The following is a 20,468-nucleotide window of genomic DNA, read 5'->3' as shown; positions in this document are numbered from 1 at the left end:
AATGTGCAAACTCCACACAGTCAGTCACCTGAGGCGGGAATTGAACCCGGGTCTCTGGCGCTGTGAGGCAGCAGTGCTAACCACTGTGCCACCGTGCCGCCCATTTTCTTAGCTACAATAGCCCAAATTTTGCAATGCTTATGGCAGCAGGATTGTCAGCATTCACCATCATTACTCCATTGACACTGATAGTAACTTTGGAGTCTGGGCATACATAGAATAATGTGAAAATCCTAAAGTCACTGTCAATGATTCTATGCTTCTTCAGAGTGTGCACAGTGGTGATAGCTCCAGACCACAATCAGTGGTAATGATCCACAGGTCTTATTATGCATTGTTAGAACAACTATAAGCCTCACTGTAAAAAGACTTTTGAATAACTATTGTTGATTAAAAAACAAAACAAAGAACGGTGGTTGCTCTAAAACAAAAATAGAAATTGTTCGAGAAACTCAGCAGGTCTGGCAGTGTCTGTAGAGAGAAATCAATTTCAAGTCCATAGACCCTTCTTTAGATGGTAGCTAGGCACGGTATTAAATATGCTGAAGACATGGGTGGGGAGAAGTGAAGGGATTGGGAGTAGGGATGGGAAACAGTGAGTGGATAGGTGGAGATGGAGCCCAAGGAGAGAGAATGACAGTTAGCCAGACAAAAGGATGGGTGTTAGTATGTCAGGGAGAAAGGAAAGCTGATAGTGGGACCATATATCGGGCCATATGGTCTAATGGTTGGCTGTGCTGAAAGCAGTGTCAAGAGTGTGGTGCTGGAAAAGCACACCAGGTCAGGCAGCAGGAGAATCAATGTTTCGGGCATAAACCCTTCTTCAGGAAAGCAGCTGAAAGCATCCGTTGTCATGAAAGGGCCTGGGGTGTGGATGTGGGCCATAGAAAGAGGTGTTCAAAAATTAAAAGAAATTGATGTTGAGTCCTGAAGCCTGCAGAGTACAGGAGATGTGGCTCTTCCAGATTCCTCTGTGCCTCACTGGAGAACTGCAGTCAGCTCAAGATAGAAATGTTGACCAGGGAACATGGTGGTGTGTTGAATGGCAGCCACCTGGAAGATTGTGGTCATTTTTATGGATAGAACGTAGGTGGTATGCAAAGCAGATGCTCAATCTGTGTTTTATCTTCCTAATGTGGAGACCACATTGTGAGCAGCAAATATGGTAGAGTAGATTGAGTAAAGTTCAGGTGAATCAATGCTTCATTTGGTAGATATGTCTGGAACCTTGGATAGTGGGGAGGGAAGAAGAAAATGGGCAGGTGTTACATCTTCTGTGATTGAATAGAAAGGTGCTATGGAGGTGTGGGGAGGTGTTGAAAGTGGAAGATGAGTGAACCAAAATGTCCCAGAGGGAACAGTCCCTGCAAAATGCTGACAAGGGAGGAGAGAGGAATAGTGGCAACTGGCTGGAGATGGTGGAATTGGGGCGTTATTATCCTTTGGATGTCAATGGTAGCAGAATGGAAAATGAAGACCAGGGGATGCTGATGTTGTGGGAGGGTTTTGATGATTAAGTTCTAGATTTTTAATTGTGTATTAACTTTATAATTGCTGCTAGATTCCATCCTTGGTCCTTGGAAGACAATCTTATTTTTGTTAATGTTAAGTTTAACCATTTGATTAAAATTCTACATCTTTATAATAGTAAGCATGCTTTCAAAAAATAAAATTCTTGAATGCCATCTTAATCCAAATATCATTACTTATTTTACTATCTGAAAATATAAATTTTGAACATTAAGTGCTTTTAATTTTATGGTTTGCTCTGTATGAATGCTTCATTATCTGTTTAGCTACTTGCTGACATACTCTGCTGTATACCACACCATCCCTTTGAGTTAGCACTGGATCCAAACTGCCCTCTGTGAAATTGTTAGATAATGCCATAGAGATCGCTAATCTTTTTCTCCCCCAATTAATGTTGTTGCACACCTTTGGAGTAGGTAGAACTAGAACCCAAGCCTCCTGGCTCAAAGATAGGAACACTTCTACTGTACCACAAGAGCCATCCACGGGCACAAAATCTTAGTGTGAACAGATTTCTTTGAGATCAGTAGTGTTATCAGAAAATCCAGGTCACGCTCCCTGATCATTTTTAAAAGCTAAATTTGTGTCCCTTGGATCAGTGGTTTACGATAATTGCACATTAACTCAGTTGGCTGGATGGCTAGTTTGCAATGTAGAATGATGCCAACAGTATCAGTTCAATTCCTGCTATGGCTGAGGTTGCCATAAAGGGCTTGCCTTTTTAACCTCACCCAATTCTAAGGATTCATAACCCTCAAATTAAACTACCAACAATTGTCACTTTCTAAAAAGAGAGCAGGAATGTGGTCTCCTGGGACTATTGCAACGTTTCCTTTTACATCTCTAACCATACAAAAGTATGACCAAAAGATATACAAATACAATCCCTTTGTTCTATGAATGGGATATCATGCTCCGTCATGTTACCTTCCAGACAGTATGGTTATGATTATCATTTCAGTAAGTTAAGTACAGATATGAATTTTCAAGTTGTTCCATTTTGTGACTAGTAAGTAATCTTGCTGAGTAACAGTTCTAGAAAATTTCACTTCCTTTACTAGCAAGTTGATCAACTGTTCTGAGTTTCAAGGGATAGTCTCTCATTTGACTATTTGTTCCTTGTCCCCTTTTGCCTATGTTTTGAAGACAGCTGTGATAGAGTCTCCAGAGTGAGTTTGAGTGAATTGGATGAAACTGCAAGCCAGTGAACAGAGAGAGGATAATGTTTTTATTTGGCAAGATAAGTTGAAAGTCTTAGTTGAGTTTAAACCATCCCCAAGCTATTATGGTCTCTAGACTGCAATCTGCCACCCACCCTTCTCAATTTGAATTCCTACTCCATCATACAGTCAAAGTGTTCCTGATTTCATTTTATAGAAGTTAGTCACATCCTAAATTGTGCACAAATCTGACTCCAGATGATTGATTCTTGCTCTCTCTTCCCTATGGATGAGAAAGCTAGTACTGATTTCTACTTTTCCATTGGGCAGCAAATTTATTTGTTAAGATGGCTTCTGTGCTCTTACGTGTTGTTCCCAGAAACGTTTTCCCCTTTTTTCAAACAACTAACACAATGTTGCCATAATGGAATGAATCAACTAATGCTTGCTCTTTCAATTTAAACTATAAAGTGAGTGCTGTGGTAACATTCTTCACTCTTGTCTATATAAATTTAATACAAATTTCTCTTTCCCCATTCTCTGCCTGCTTTAGAAATTTTAGATGTTCTGAGTTCCATTTAACTTAAAAGTAATAGTTCAATATAAATTAAACCCAACACTTTCATGGTGAATTGGCTAAACTCTTCATGATATAAGGCAAGCCAATGAATTCTAAAACCATTTCTGATCTATGGAGAAAAGTTCTGTCACAGATGGAAACTCATGGCAGTATTGTAATTCACTTGATTGATTTAAAATAGCAATAAATTGAAGCTTGAACTCTCACATAGTTCAATTAATAACAAATGTGGCACTGAGTTGTACAGATCAGAAGTGGTCTGAAAGTGAGTGGTCTCATGAATGTTGTTAGCTTTTAGCTGAAGAATTTTGGGCTGCCAAAATAGGCCTGTGCACTCTTAAGATAAACAGAAAGATGAAACTTCTGATTCCATGCTTCTTATTTGGAACTATACATGGCCACTGGGTAAGAAGAGCATTTATTTCTGCATCGATACTCTTTATAATCAAAAACTCTGGAAGCTTTCACTGCCTTGGCTCACACATGAAGCACAGCCACAAGGTAGAAGTGTCAAAGTGCTGAAACTGTGCAGGTCTGACTGACTTACTTGAGAAGATGGGGGAAGTTGAAAGATTAGGAGAAGAAGACAGAGAGAGGGAAGTGATTAGAAGAGGAGGAAAACAATAGTAAACACATATGATGTAATATTAACTTGTTGATGACAATCTCATATTCAGTCAAAACCCAGTAATTCCTCTTTAATATTTCAATAATTCAGAAATTTCTGTTAAGTTCATAGAACAATTTCGTCACTTGTCAGTGGAGATCATGAGTTTAATAAAAGTTGCCCACTTTCATATGGTGCGATTGGACTGTGAAGACATAAAACATGGATTGTCAGAAAAAGCAAAGAGCTTTGCAGATATACTGCTGGATGGATTAGTTGCAAAACACAGAGAAGAAAATGAAGCGTAAGTCAGTGTTATGATGTTGATGACTGAAATAACAAATGGTTATTAATTGAATTCTTGTTTTATAATCCTGAAAGACATTTTTTTACATGCAATATGAATTTCTTGTACTAAAATGATGGTGTTCAGAACATCTGACAAGAATGTGCATTTGTACAGTTAAATTAATTAGTGCAATTAGATTAGGTGAGAGCGACTTTCCTTAACATTTGACTGAGTGTGGCTGGAAGGAGCCTGGAAAAACTGTGAGTCAGGAGGAAAAGTCTTTACTTGTTGGAGTCCTGAATGGCACAAAAGAAGATGGTCTGATTGTTAATAGTTGGTCATGTCAGCCCCAGATCTATTTTGCAGGTATTCTTCAGGTTAGTGTTCTAGGCCCAACCATCTTTAGCTGCTTCATTAATGACCATCCCTCACTATAAGGTCAGAAGTGGAAATGTTTACTGGTGATTGCATAATGTTCAGCACCAACTCCTCAGATACCGAAGCTGGTCACGTCCAAATATAGCAAAACCTGGACAATATCCAGGTTTGGGCTGATTAGAGACAAATAACATTTGAGCCACACAAATGATGGGCAATGACCATCTCCAACAAGGAAGAATCAAACTATCACTCCTTGACATACTATCACTGAATCCTCCACTGTCAACATTCTCAAAGTTGCCATGACCAGAAATTGAATTGAACTAGTCATATAAATACAACAGCAGGTCAGAGAGTAGGAACTCTGCAATTCCTGACTACCTAAAGCTGTCTGCTATCTGCAGTCGTAAGTCAGAAGTGTGATAGAATACTTGTCACTTGCTTGGATAAGTGCACCTCCAAGAAAACTCAAGAAGCTTGACGCCATTCAGGACAAAGCAGCCTATTTGATTGGCATGATGTCCATAAACAATGACTCCTTTCACCACTTTAGCAGTGTGACTATCTTCAAGATGCACTGTAGAAATTCATCAGGGCTCCTTAGACAGTATTTGACCAAGTGTGGCATGGAGAAGCCTTGCAAAACTGTTGTGAATGGGAATCATGGGAAAAATTCTTCACTGGTTAGAATCATACTTGGCACAAAGGTAGATGGTTCTTGCTGTGGTAGTCTGTCAGCTCAGCTGCCTTTAAATCTACAAACACTACCATCTTGCAGGTCGGGGCAGCATAAATATGGAATATCACCATCTGCACCTTTCCCTCCAAGCCATTCACCAACAAGACTTGGAAATATATTGCCATTCCTTCAGTGTTGCTGGCACACCTTTCCAAACAGCATTGCAGGTCTACCTACATAAAACGGACTGCAGTGGTTCAAGAAGACAACCCACCATTAACTTCATGCATAACCTAACATGAAAATTTCCAAGTGTGCATTTATATCTTCCTGGAAAATGTTTTCCTCAATAATTAACAAGCAGTCTTACTAAATTTAAACTTATTGACTATAACAGTATAATTTTCAATTTTATTTTCTCTAGAATTTGTCATGAATTTGAATACATTGTAGATAAAGCTTTGAATATTCCTGAGAATACAAAGGAAATGCTGGAAGTGATAGATTATGTGAATGAAGCAAAAAGTAAAGGTGTTGCAGCTCTGAATGAAAGAATCAAAGTAAGTATGAAATAAATCAGTAAGTAATTAAATACTAGTAGTCATCTGTGACATTGGCCACAGAGTGCGAAAATCAAATTAATTGAATGTGCAAAAATGGAAATATACAATAATATACGACTAGTATAATACATGAAACTATTGCAATGAATGTGTTCCTGTCTGCAATACCTTCCATGCATACTGTCGTCATATTTTTTCAGCATTTTGTGTTAGTGTGGAGTACCTTGGTTTTGTATCTCCTCTTTTGTTTGTGAAGAAACAGGAAAAGCTGGAAATACTCAACAGGTTGGGCAGCATGTGTGAAAAGAAACAGAGTTCGTGGTTAAACCTGAAATGTTAACTCTGTTACTTTCCACAGATGCTGCCTGACCAGTGGCATATTTAGGCAATTTTTTGTTTTTATTTAGATTTCTACAGTTTTTCTTTGTCTCCTACCTTCCTTAGCCTTTACAGGAGGGCAGTTGTTTATTATTAGAAAATCTATTTCTCTTCTTCTACTTTCACTGTGAATACTGTGTGCATTCAAGGAAGGAGTCACTCATTTTTACGTTTTAACTTTTTTTTTCCTTTGATCCTATTTGCTGTTGTTTATCTATGTTTGTACACCTTAACTCTTCCTGTCCCATCGTACATTGTTATTCCAATATCCAACTTGCAAAGCTCCCTTTTTCTTTTGCTTTTAAAGCCTACATTTTCCATCACCCAAAACCTCACCCCTCTAATACGTGTAAAGCCCCAGTGTTCAGAAATTGCACTTTCCCTTAAAGGAATACCTTCTGGAGATCAGATTGTCATATCCATAATTTTAAGGATAAAATGATGTCCTACTTTCATTTTCAGTATTAATCCTACACAATCTACAAGCATTCAATACAACGGTTGTCCAAAAATACTGGTTTGATTACATGTTGAGGTTTTCATGCTACCTGATATATATTATATGCTTAACAAAACTGCACTCTGCATTTATGATGTCTTGGCCATGTAAAATACCTATTCATCATTCCCTGCAAATTCCAAATTCGATATGTTCTGCCACAGGAATTTCACGTGCTATTTGAAATATCTCCTTATGATATAGGTGGAGCCATTATTTGATAAACACCCGCCTATTTTTTGTCTGCAGGTCTGTGAGGATGTCATTTTTAATTTAGTGATACTCTGGAACTCCTTCAGCCTCAGCTTCAATACAAGCTGTCTCTGGATTTAATTCTGGATCTGCTTCCTGAGCCTTAAGTCACAAAGACATTCCAAATACTTTTTAATTATCTCCATTCATGAATACAGTTTTAGGTACCCTGACAACTACCTGTGGTATTACCATGACCTCTGGTGATTGTCTTTGTTTAGCCATTGCTCAGGACACAACATACAATGGAAAAATATCTAGAACCTGTTCTTGAAACTGTTCCATCTCTTTAGCCTCAACTGAACCTCTGTGACTATAGGTAAAGCTATAACATTCACTCCTGCTAAGTAATTTCCCAGAAGTAAATCAACTCCAAACACAGGTAATTTTCTAATTACCCAGACTACCACTTGTCCAGACAATAAGCCAATTGTATAGTAAAACTGAGATATACTCTCTACCTATATCTACTAATACTTTGCTTTCATTGAACTCTCTGGAGAGAAAGATAAATTCCTCTTGAGCAAGAGAGTTTGAGTATCCCCTGTTCCTTTTAGCATAGCTATGGCCTTGGATGCTCATTGAAGAAAAAGGGGGTTATCTTCTCTTTCAGCAAAGACACCTTCATATCTCTCATCTTCCACAGCAGTGTTTACCTCGAATCACTTAGTTCTGGTTAAAGCTATTATTTGATCTGTGGCCTTTTCAGATAAATTCTTATAAGTCTCAATAGGTCCCATGGGTTTCCTTTGCAAATTCAAACATTCTGAATGGATGTGTCCCATCTTCTTACAATGGAAATGTCTTGGTTTCCAATTTTGACCTCCACTCTCGGCATTTTACATTCTGATCTGAGGAAGACCTTGAGCATTCCCAGCTATCCATTCTTTACCCTAGCTACTTGCTTTTCTTTTACTCTTTCAATTTCTATCAAGGTCAAGTTTATAGGGTAAATGGAGAAAGATTTAGTTTTATGGATTAGTTCATCATCATTATCATTCATCAGTGCTGCCTGTCTAACAGCCCTTTGGTCAATTTCCTTCCTGTTAATTTCCCTTTCCTTATCTTTTTTCTGCCTTCTCTAGTTTCTCCATTCTTTTATAAGGTTTGAGCTGCTTGAACTGTGTTGAGTATCACCTGGTTCTGATGTTTCACTTCCTGGGGTACTTGGTTTCTCTTGTAATTCTTCTAAACGCAGTGCCCTGCTAGTATTTCAACTATCTCTGGCTTTGTAGCTCTGTCAGGCAATGCCACTTCCAGTTTATTCTCCAAATCAATCAACCTGGGGTTTGAAAGTTCCCTTAAAACCAACAAAGCCAACTCTGCCACTTGCAAGAAATCCTTTGCCATTTCCAGTTCCATGTCTTAAATGTACAGAAGCTGGCTTTTTTCCTTTATCTGTGTTAATGCCACAGCCGAATTCACATTCCCTTTGTTTCATATCAATCTCAACAACCCCAAACTTTGTTACATTTCATTCACTTAGTGCGCTGGGAACCAAGCCTTGCTATTTCCAGAATCATCACAAAAGTTAACAGTTTTGTAGAAGTACACAAAGTTTTCCAATTTATCTGTCTTTTAACCCAGGTTGATAGAAAGCATGGCCAGGTTTCTCTACTTAACAATAATTATCTATTACAAATACATAGATTATCACTACAGGCAAAACAATAATGAACTATCAACATATAAATGGGTGGCACGGTGGCACAGTGGTTAGCACTGCTGCCTCACAGCGCCAGACACCGGGTTCAATGTGGAGTTTGCACATTCTCCCCGTGTCTGCGTGGGTTTCCTCCGGGTGCTCCGGTTTCCTCCCACATTCCAAAGATGTGCAGGTCAGGTGAATTGGCCATGCTAAATTGCCCGTAGTGTTAGGTAAGGGGTAAATGTAGGGGTATGGGTGGGTTGCGCTTCGGCGTGTTGGTGGGGACTTATTGGGCCGAAGGGCCTGTTTCCACACTGTAAATAATCTAAAAATATAACTCTACTGTCGAGTGTGATGCTGGAAAAGCACAGCAGGTCAGGCAGCATCCAAGGAGCAGGAGAATCTACTTTTCAGGCAAAAGCCCTTCATCAGCCCATCCTGATGAAGGGCTTATGCCCGAAACACGATTCTCCTGCTCATTGGATGCTGCCTGACCTGCTGTGCTTTTCCAGCACCACACACTCAACTCTAATCTCCAGCATCTGCAGTCCTCACTTTCGCCATGTAACTCTACTAGTTAAAACTTTAAACCTCTTATAAAATTCCCCCTATGCGTACATACAGACAGAGACAAAAATACTTGGGAATCACGGGCAGAAGGAAAGTTCAATCATCCCTGTCCACAGTGTTGACTGAGGTGATCCTTTTTGCTTGTCAGGACTTGCTGCTCCTCAATCTTCCTGCTTCAGCAAACTTAATTTGCTTGCAGGAATAAAAGAGACTGGTTCACTTTCTAAGGTCTCTGACATATTGATTAAAAGCCACAGGTGATAGTCTCTGTTGAAGGAAATAAACTGGCTTTCTTCAGGCTTGAGGTGGTTTTTAACTGCAGAAAATAGACAGCTATAATGGGATATGAACCAAACGCAGGCAAGTGGGACTAGTTTAATTGTGCAAACTGGACGACATGGACAGATTGCACCGAAGGGCCTATTTCCATGCTGCAGATTTCAATGACTCTATGATTGTATGGCTTCTTCCTTTCAGGAGGTCTGGTGGTTTCGGCCCAAAATGTTCATATCCACAATCTGTTCAGCTATGTGCAAGTCCATCACATAGACATTGACAGGCAAAGGCCTTTGTTATCAATAATGGGTCACTATTCCCCATGCCAGTTAGCTACAATCACTGTGCATACATATGTCCTGGCTTCAGTTTGTTTGCAAACTTCCATACCACAACAAACAACAGTGCAAACAACACTTACAAGGAGTGTCAGGTAACTTGCTTTTAAAAAGTGCAGTAATCTTTTCACAATCCTTAATTTTTAAAATAATCCTTTTCTTATTTGAAACAACAAACAAAAACACAGAAAAATACAAAGATATGGTCCTTACATGCAACTAGCGTATTATTATTGCAAGGCGCCCAGATTTTACACCAATAAGATACTTGACTGATTTTTATAGTGAAGAGGTGGTTTAGTCATCCCACCCCTTCCCCAGGCCATCCCACCACCCCCACTCCTAGTAAAATCCACTTTATAGAGAGTCACATTTTTAGAATGTTTATTTGGTAAACAATTACTAAATTGACATTAATGCCTATATCTTACAAAATCTACCTCTGTGCGGTTACGTGAATTTTTTTGGTCCTGAATTCTTATTCAAAAACATAAAATGATTTTAGAACTCAGTATCAATGAAATATAAATATTAAAGATGAATTCATATTCCACAGGAAGTTCTACACCCAAAAGCTCTTGTGTATATAATTCTTATTTGTTTTACAGGAACTTCGTCGCAGGTTAGAATACCTGTTAGATGTTTATATATTCAATCCTGCAGACCTGGATTTACATGCCACTGTTCTACTTTGGCCAAGGAACATAAATCCTATTTTTGATGAAAATGATGAGGTACACGGAGTAACAGCTTGCATTTATATTTGACCTTCAGTATCTCAATGTTCTTCACAGACAGAGATAAGGAAAATAGATAATGAATAATATTGTGATTAGAGGGAGTGATTCAATTGTTGTTAAGATAGTTTTGAAAAGTTCATAATGGAGACAAAAGAAGTGAAAATTGAATAAATTTGGGGCAGAAGTTTTGGTGAGCTGGTTGTGAAATTTGAAGTGGATCAAAATACTATTTTGCAGGCTGTTTTAGAGCTCTTTTTTCTTGAGGACTGCTTTTTTGGGTTCTTTTCTCATTCTCCCAACCCCTTGATTAAGTAATGCAGTCACGCCCTGACATTACTTTCTGCACTTGAGTTTTATATTATGGATTTAATCTTTAGATATGCAAGTTAACACATGTGAAAGACTATACTTTTGTATGTATGTGTATTAGCATAATATTTGTGTATGTGCTATACATATATATGTATTTATTTTTAATTTGGAACCTACTGTACAAATAAGAAAAGTCAAAAGGAATATGTCTACACATTGCATTCACTATTCCCATGAGTAGAAGGCAGTGGAGCCATTCCTGGGTCAACACCCTGACCAAATCAGGGTTGATCTGCCTAGTTTAAAAATAGGCAGTAAGCTAACACAGTTAACAGATCCTGCTGCATCTCAATGGCAACCATTTCCAACCAAATGGCACCTTCTTTTCAAACTATATAATTTGTTGCTTCCTTTCTAAAATTCCTTTCTTTCTTCCATTTTATTTCTAATGAGTGCAAGATGAAAAGCCTCAAATTCATGTCTTTAGCAATGTTTAAGGTATGTACAACCCGGCAATTATATATAAATAGCATGTTTTGTTAATTTATTGTGAACAGTTCTACCATACTCAATTTCCAAAGTAAAAATGTGAACATCTTGCAACCAGGTAACTTACTATGAATGAGTTTCACAACTGCTGCTCCTTTTGAAAACTAATTTCATGGAGTGAGCAATCTTCAAAATTTTTTGTTTTGTTCTGCTAGTTTTAAATTTCTTTCCACTTGTTTATCTGTTTCAAGTAAATGCTGACAATCATGTCTGAATACTGACTCCCAAAGTCAAGGAGCATCAAGGAGAACACATTTGAATAAATGTTGCAGTTTCATGCCAATCATCAGATAAACAAATGGTTTAATTCACTTTTCTGTGAATCATCCAAGCTAATGCTCCTCAGTCCATGATCATCCACACTTTAATGAAAAATATATTGTATAAAAAGAATGTTTGTACACATGTTAAAGCTAAAGGACAGATATTTTATTCTCAAATTGAACTGTTTGGGGAAAATCAATCTCCACTGAAATAGAAAATAAAAGGAACTCAAATGGAGCATAGCCCCAATAGATCATAAAACCACTATATAAACATTAATTAGTCAATACCAACGTTTTTGTTTGCAAAAAATACTTTTTGATGGGATTAGCTTTAGGAAGCAAAAGGATGTTTTTGCACATCTGGTTAGTCATCAAAACAATATTCATGTGTCACTTAGAACTTCTGGCAAAATGCAAGCCATTGAAATTAACAATGCACCATGATATTACAGAATGTTAGTATTCGTTCTGATTTCATTCAGAAATTACCACAAGATATCACAATCTTCCAGAACTGCATCTTCAGATCAGCCACCCTTTCACGCTAATAAAGCTACTTACTGGATAGCGTGTTCTTCATTGGGACCTGATCCTACTTCCATAAACCAGAGGTTCCTTTATAAGCACAAAATTCATACCCAAAACTGCAACCCACCTACTAATTGGTACTTCTGCAAATTTTCTCTGTCTTACCTCCCTTCAAAGTGCAGAGCCAAGTGTCCTGCATGTTGGCTGCAGAGTCAGCCTGAATATTCACCAGGTCTGTTAACATATGTTCCTCCCCTCCCACCTTTGCTATTCCTTCAGTCATAAATTATGTCCCTATTTGAAAGAAGCAGCGATTGGTAGAACTGGAGCAGCAAGCATATTAGAGACAGAATGTGACCAAAAGAGCAGCTCCTCACAGATTCTGGGGTAACTTTTCTTTCATTTCCTAACTGGTCATTAATATTTTTGTAGGAAGTTTTGCAGCTTTTGAGGTGGATTCACTGCTGCCATTACATAATTGTACTTGGAAGTATTGTAAACTATAAAGATTGCATAGATATTCAGGAGGACATAGAGAGATTGGTGGACTGCATGTTCAAGAGGCAGGTGAAATTTGATGCAGAAAAGTGTGAAGTGATTTATTTTGGCAAAAAGACTGGATAGAGGCAATACAAAATAAATGATTTGGGGAAGCCGGTGTTGGACTGGGGCATATAACACCAGGTTATTGTACAATAATGGGTAAAAACAAGGACTGCAGATGCTGGAAACCAGGGCTTTTGCCCGAAACGTTAATTTTCCTGCTCCTCAGATGCTGCCTGACCTGCTGTGCTTTTTCAGCACCACCCTAATCTAGACTATTGTAGTATTTATTTGGAAGCACTAGCTTTTGGAGTGCTGCTTCTTCATCAGGTGGTCATGAAGTAAAAGATCATAAGACACAGAATTTCTAGCAAAGGTTTACGGTGTGATGCAACTGAAATTGAAAAAGACCTAGCTTGTTTGTTAAGTCTCTCATCTCTTAGAATGACCATATTGGTTTTAGTTCTTTCATATGTAAATCCCAGAACTTCTTTTAAAGTTACATTCTCAAGCGAACTTTAACATTAGGTGCCATGTCAGCTCAGATAATGCATTGAAAGCGTGAGGTTAAAGTCTATTTGTTGTGCCTCAATGTTCAGACTGATTCTATTTCTAAAAAAAGGGGTTTACAGATTCATGCATGGATTCATGCAGTTTTTGAACAAAATAAAATGTAATTCTGCATGTACACATTCATCCCACAAACTTGGGTGTGTGTCTGTGAGACAGTGTGTGTATGTGTGTGAGTGTAATGGGGTATACGTTTGTGAGAGGGTGCATGCATGGGTGTGAGTGTGGGGGGTGTATATGTGAGCGTATGAGAGAGAGCTTGTGTTTGAGAGAGGGTCTGCGTGAGTGTACAGGTCTGTAGGAGCGTGTGTGTGATAGAGAGTGTGTAGTGCAGTGGGGTCATCTGTAGTGTGACATGAACCCAGGGTCCCACTTGAGGTCAGCCCATGGGTACCGAACTTGGCTATCACCCTCTGCTTGGCCACTTTGCGTTATTGCCTGTCCTGAAGACTGCCTTGTAGGATGGTCACCTGAAGGTCCAAGGCCGAATGTCTCAGACAGCTGAAGTGTTCCCTGACGAGGAGGGAACACTCCTGGCTGGTGATTGTTGTGTGGTGTCTATTTATCCATTATCGTAGCTGTAGATTTTAACTTCATACTTTCAATGCATTTTCTGACCTGACATGGCACCTATTGTTAAAGTTCACTTGAGCATGTAACTTTAAAAAAAGTTCTGGGATTTACATATGAAAGAACTAAAACCAACATGGTCATTCTAAAAGATGAGAGACATATGCCGCTGACATAGACATTTCTGGCTAAATAACATCCCTCTGTGGTATAGCCATTCTATGATTCTATTAACTTTCAGAAGAAAATTTAAACTATAAATGCAGGACAGTATTTGGGAAGTCAAAACTTCAAGGTATTTCTCTTGAATATAAACTAACATGTTTGGGATGACCTCGATATAACTGGTTGATGCAATTGGGTTTGGAATGCACCAAGCTTGAACAGAACAATCATCTTTAATGATTAAAATTTTAGTAACAATTTTAGATGTTTAATAGTCCATGTAAAACATCTAACTTATAGTTGAAATAATATAACAATTAAAGAAGTGTTGCTTTATATTCAATCAAATTTTAAAATAGCTAATTCACACTGTTTAAAGCATAGATTTTGAATTTTTTTTAAATTTTGTAATTATACAGCTGATTGAGAAAGCAAAGCTGAAAGGAGAGACTGAGCTATTGGCTAAGCGAGAGAAGCTCATTGTGGAACTGGAGAAGCTTTCACGGCGCTGCGAGGAATTTGCACAATGTTCTGAGCTTGACTTGATGCAGCAGGTTAGAGGCACACAATCAGTTAATAATGTGAATCTGGGTTTAAAAAGCTACCTCAAAACAAAGAACTGTGGATTTTGGAAATCTGAAACAAAAACAGATTTGCTAGAGAAATTCAGGTGTAGAAGCATTTGTGGAGAGAAAACAGATCTTGGGTCCAGTGACCTGTCTTCAGAACTGATGGAAAAGATAGTATAGATGCTAAAGACAAGTGGTGGGAGGAGGGAAAGGAGTACACAATAGGTAGAGTCAGAGGCCAGAGGTAGAGAAAGACAGTTAGACAGACAATGTAATGGATAATGGTAAGCCAAGGGAGAAAGAAAAGCTGATAATGGGGCCATTAGTTGGTGAAAATGGGTTAGCTGTGCTGAAAGCAGCCCATATCATGACAGGGCCAGGGGTGTGGGGTAAAGGACCTATAAAAAGGTGTTCAGCCCCTAAAATTATTGGACTTGATATTGATTCTTGAAGTTTCAGGGTCCTTAAGTGGAAAATGAGAATGTGTCAGGAGGTGGCATCCTGCTGCGAGTGGTGGAAATGTGAAATTATGATCTTTTGAATGCACATGCCATTGGGTTGGAAGTGAAGACTGGGGGAACCCATCAGTGCTTAGGAGGGAAGAGAACAAGTGAAGGCTGAACTTCAGAAAATAGATTGGACATGGTTGATGGTCCTGTCAACCTCAGTGGTGTGGAATCCTCAGTTGGGAAAGAATCCTCAGAAGCCCCCCCCTGCAGAAGGTGGTATCATCAGAACAGGTGCGACGGAGACAGAGAAATTGAGAAAATGGCATGGAGTCTTTATAGGAAGCATGGTGTGAGGATGTATAGTCCAGGTAACTTGGGACTGGTGGGTTTGCAATGGATATTGGTGGCCAGCCTATCTCCAGAAATGGAAACAGAGATGTCAAGGAAGGGAAGAGAGGAGTCAAAGATGTTCCTGCTGAAGATGAGAGCAGGCTAGAAATTGAAAGTGAAATTGACACATTTTTCCAGTCCTGGACAAGAGAGGGAAGCAGCACCACTGATGCCATTGATGAACTGGAGAAAGAAATGTGGGGAGAGATACAAGTACGATTGGAACAAGGAATGTTCCACAAACCGCCCAAAGTGACTAGGCCCATGTGAGTACCCATGGCCACACCCGAATAAAGTGAAAGGAGCTTGTGGAGGATGGGAAGGAGTTTGGTTCAAGCCTTTTTACCAGGAAGAAGGGGAGACCCCTAAGACCACTCTGATGGAGGATAGATGTGTAAAGGAATGCATTCCATTGTAAAAAGGAGGCAGTTACTGTTCATGAACTCAAAATTCCATAACTGATGTAAAGCATCAGAAGAATTGTCAATTTAAGTGAGAAGGGACTGGCCACGGGGAGAAAAAGTGGGAGGTGGAATGTGGAGTTGTGGGGTTGTAGGGGAAAGTATGGAATTGGTGAGCATTCTGGCATCAGCTTGGGAGTTCTCAACATTAATTCTGTTCCCCATTAAGTTTTATGTAATCAAATCAAACATGGATAAGGACAGCCCCTATTGGTTACCACCTTCTTCTTGTGATAAGTCAATAATCCTACCTTTTGAATGTCAGTCAGATGAAGCACTGAGGGTAGCAAAGACACTTCAAAGTCCACACTAGAATGGTTCAGTTAGCAGCACGAGTAACTGATTGACCAGGTGTACCAATACCAGACTGAACTTGCTACATCTGTTGAGAACACAAGAGAAAAACTTATTTTATCTCATCTTCACCAATCTATTTGTCACAAATTACAGTATTGTTAGGAGGTATGCAGACGAGGTTTCGTTTTCATACTGAGGACATCTTAAAACATGCTCTACTCACTGGAATAGATACAAAAGAGATTCATCACCATTTATTGTTTTCTTATTGAAACACCATGTGTTTGGTCCACCCATTCCTTTTCCTGAGGTCTCCAGCCAATGTATTCATCCAGTTTATATCAAGAAAAGACTGAATGAACTGCATATAGCAAAGGTTACAGGTTTTTACAAATATAGTGTTGAAGATCTATTCTAGAATTTGTGTCTCTAATCATGCTGTTCCAGCACAAGTGCATCACTGGCATCTATGTAACAATGTGGAGAATTATGCAGTTATTGGATTAGTGATGCTGGAAGAGCACAGCAGTTCAGGCAGCATCTGAGGAGCAGCAACCTAATTATGCAGTTATGTCTTGCCAACCAAAAGCAAAACAAATTCAATTCAGTTAATTGCTACTCCTTCGTCTTCAATCATCAAAAGTTAGAAGGACAACCAGGAAAGCAGGCTGAAGAGCAAAATTCAGTTATTACTGAATGATGGGGCTGACTCATGGAATGAAATGGCCTATTCCAGCACCTACTTTTTGTTTTCTCATATTTATGGATGCTGGCATCAAAGCAGCTTTTAATCAAATGTGGATCAAATCAAGGACCCCTAACAAAATGGTAGTGATGAAGTTCACAGAAAAATTCTTCACTAATCATAATCATAACTAGCACAAAGGAAAATTGTGGTTGTCGTTGGATGTTGATCATCTCAACACTGGGACATTACTACCCAAGAAAATGTTAACGAGAAACTACCTTAGCGTATTAGATCATCATTTATTGCTCATCCCTAATTTCCCTTCAAGAATATTGTAATTTGTGACAAATAGATTGGTGAGGATGAGCCAGTTGAGCTGCTGCATATTGCTGTGAGGAAATCAGTTCCAGAAATATTATTCGCAACCATGAATGATGATATGTGACTTGGAAGGGAACTTTTCAGGTACTGGTGTTCCCATGAATCATGCTGACTTTGTCTTTTTAGGTGGTAGAATTTATGTGTTTTAACTGAGCTAAGTGAGTTGCTGCAATGCATCTTGTAGATGGAATGCAGTGCTGCTACATAACATTGGTGGTAAAGGGAGAAAATATTTAATGTTTAATGAGATTCCAATCATCCAATCTACTTTAACCTGAGTGGTGTCAAGCTTCTTGAGTGTTCTCAGAGCTGTACACATCCAAGGAAGTAGAGAGTATTCCATCACACTTCTGACTTGAATGTGGTGGCCAAGCTTTGAGGAGTCATTGATTGCACTCAGCATCAATGGTGAGGCAAGAGGGGCATGAGGACCATTGGTACCCCTTCCTCTCATGGAGACACAGAATGTTCCATCTCCCCAGAGGGAAACAGAAGCCACAAACAGTATACCCAGAAACTTCTTCTCAAGACTCTCCAAAGGTGCCTGATTCGTTCACTCCAAGCCACGGAGGTTGAGTTTTTTTTTAAGTAAGACACTATTAATAGGCCTAGGCATCTTGGCTCAAATGCCCTATGGCATTGCAACAAAATCTTCCAAGTCAACATGATCAACATTAGAGCAAGGTCCTCTGCTCCAGCTACGGAAGCTGGGACTGCACTTCAATATAGTAGAAGGGAAAGGAAAGAAATAAACTTACTGAGGGTACACAAGTAGAACGGGTGTCATATCATTGTGAAAAATCTTGCACATTTGTAAGTACAGGGGAACCTCAATTATCCGAATCTCAATTATCTGAATTTCGGATTATCTGAAGAAGGTCTCAAGGTCCTGACAGAAACATTACATCAAAGAGATGTTACCAACACTGATTGCATCTTTTGTTTACGTGATTAAAAGTGAACTCGGCTTACTGAATTGCTGCCGAGAACAGTCATGGGCATCAGTGGGAGCCCAGGCACTGTCTCCAAGTGACTGACCACCCACCCTCTCTCTCTCTACCCCTCATACTTTCTCTGGAGTTCTACACAGGGGTGTACCCTAAACCCCCCAGGTAATCTCTCTGACATTGTCCTGTACAGGGCAAAGGTGGAACTTGTCAAAAAGTTGTAGTAAAAAGTTGCATGTGTGGCTGCGTGTATGTGTGTGTGTGGGTGTGGGTGGGTGTGTGTATGTGTGGGTGGGTCGCGCGTGCGTTATTTTGAGACTTACCACCCAAAGGCAGCAGCAGTCTTACTGTTGGTGTCCAGTCTGGCCGTGGGGAGTGGGGGGGGGGGGTCCTTCAGCAAAGCCACAGGTCCCTTACACACAAGTGTGTGTCTGCTCAGAAACAAACTCTGAGATAGAGAGAGGGAGCAAAGCAGGCAGAGCAAGGAAAAAGGAAATTTCAGAAAACTCTCAGCCCCAGAGGAGAGGCATTGAATCAATTAACTGAATAATCAATTATCCGAACAAAATAATGCCCACCCATCTCATTCAGATAATCGAGGTTTTTCTGTATATGTTCACTCACACTTGTAAAATGTCTGCCCTGGTTTCTTCTTAGCTGTTGGACCTGATGAAAGTACACTGATTTGAAAGATTGGCAAGCTCTTTCAACATCCCACGAATGAAGAGAATTGTAATTGTCAAACATTGTTCATCTCTCCCAAACAACTAACTCCTCAATTACAGTTAGTATCATGCATGTCTTGGATCCTTGGACCATCATGTTAATGTATCCAAGGCATTGCAATGTACAGGGATTATGGTGAGCCTTGCACTGCATAGCTTATACACTATTATATCAGCCTTGGGAGAGAGGACAAAATCAGTGATAATTCCAAAATCTCTGAATGCAACCTTTATTCTAATTTTCAGCTTTCAAGGGGGCACAACGCCATTCAAGGCTGGAAAGTGCACAATGGGAAGTCCATATTTCCAATCTCCCTCATTGACGTGCAAAAAGAAGCTGTATAAATTGGTGCGTCTCTTACATTTATCACTGTCCTACTGCCACACTCAAGGATTTCACAGCCATTTAACTTTGCAAATTCTGAAACATTGTCGGTCAACGTATGATGGAAAGGTGCCTCAGTTTCTGTCAATTTGCTGATTATCATGAGGGGATCCACTGCACAACACTTAGATACTAGATATGGGCTGATGCCTTAAAAGCCATCCAACTGCCATGCAATGTTACTGCCCTGTCTCATTGACTGCAGCTTTGTCCCAAACGAAAAGGTGGGCCTGTAAGCCGCAGATCCTTCAGGGTGTGATCATCTGAAGATATCAAGTATATAATCATATGAATAAGAAAAAAATTATTCATCAACTGAAAAGTCTAAGGACTTCAAGAAAAAACCAGGCCCACATATATTCTGGATTGACCAGGGGCTGCTTGCTATATAACCAACAGAATGTAACACTGAGAAAGGAAGTCTAAATCTAATTCTTTACTCCTGTACATGGGTTTCAGCAAAGTTCTGACAATCCCTTCATCGTAGCCTGTGCATAACTCTAACATAATCGCTTGGATGTTATTTCAAGACAAGATTTCATCTCCACAAGGAAAGTGTTGCGTTTATTCCTAACAACAGTGTGATGGACAGATCAACTGACATAGGGAGATTGTTGAGGGCCAGGTTAGGTAGGTTTCTCACTCTTGTTAGTTCTCTGGCATATACTTAAACTAGCAGCCTAGCCCTTTCGGACTGATACTGATGCTGATACTGCCAGTTCTGAAGCCTCAGCAGGGCTACTCCTGAACCAGAAACAATGCCTATTGCAGGTAGGCAATCAAAACAAATCATAGAGCTGAAAATCAGACCCTTTTCAGAAGGCTATTGAGTCGGTATGTTCTGCCTTCCTTGCTGGGACCTTTCTTTATTGCATAGAATCTACCTCTCGGCTGTGACATGAAGGCAATGTGACATGTGACATAATTAACAGTCTCCCTACCCACATACACTGGCCCCTAATTCGATCTTTACATACATCACCTGTAGCTGGAAGATTTTCTGCACACAGTCCAACATTTGTAGAGCTGATCCAATCTGTTTTGAATGCAATCCCATTTCTCTGCCCTCCAATCTATCTTCCAGGTGACTTGGAAAACACTTACTAATAATTCCAAAGGGAAGGTTTGTTTTTGCTTTTACAAGCAGAGTAATTTACCTTAAAGTTAAAGTAACTTCTGGCCA

The 20,468-nt window shown here is 39.5% G+C and overlaps 1 protein-coding gene across 1 annotated transcript in view; it reads left to right on the top strand.

Moving 5' to 3' along the window:
- Positions 1 to 20,468, top strand: part of dnah12 (dynein, axonemal, heavy chain 12) — a 278,012-nt gene that overhangs the window by 58,372 nt on the left and 199,172 nt on the right. The window contains exons 12-15 of the mRNA XM_043708118.1: positions 4,003 to 4,181; positions 5,651 to 5,786; positions 10,359 to 10,484; positions 14,413 to 14,547. Coding sequence (XP_043564053.1) covers positions 4,003 to 4,181; positions 5,651 to 5,786; positions 10,359 to 10,484; positions 14,413 to 14,547 — 576 coding nt within the window. The remainder of the gene's footprint in view (positions 1 to 4,002; positions 4,182 to 5,650; positions 5,787 to 10,358; positions 10,485 to 14,412; positions 14,548 to 20,468) is intronic.

This window comes from Chiloscyllium plagiosum, chromosome 18 (genome assembly GCF_004010195.1).
Source record: "Chiloscyllium plagiosum isolate BGI_BamShark_2017 chromosome 18, ASM401019v2, whole genome shotgun sequence".
In the NCBI taxonomy this organism is placed as follows: Eukaryota; Metazoa; Chordata; class Chondrichthyes; order Orectolobiformes; family Hemiscylliidae; genus Chiloscyllium; species Chiloscyllium plagiosum.
This window is presented reverse-complemented; position numbering and strand designations above follow the sequence as displayed.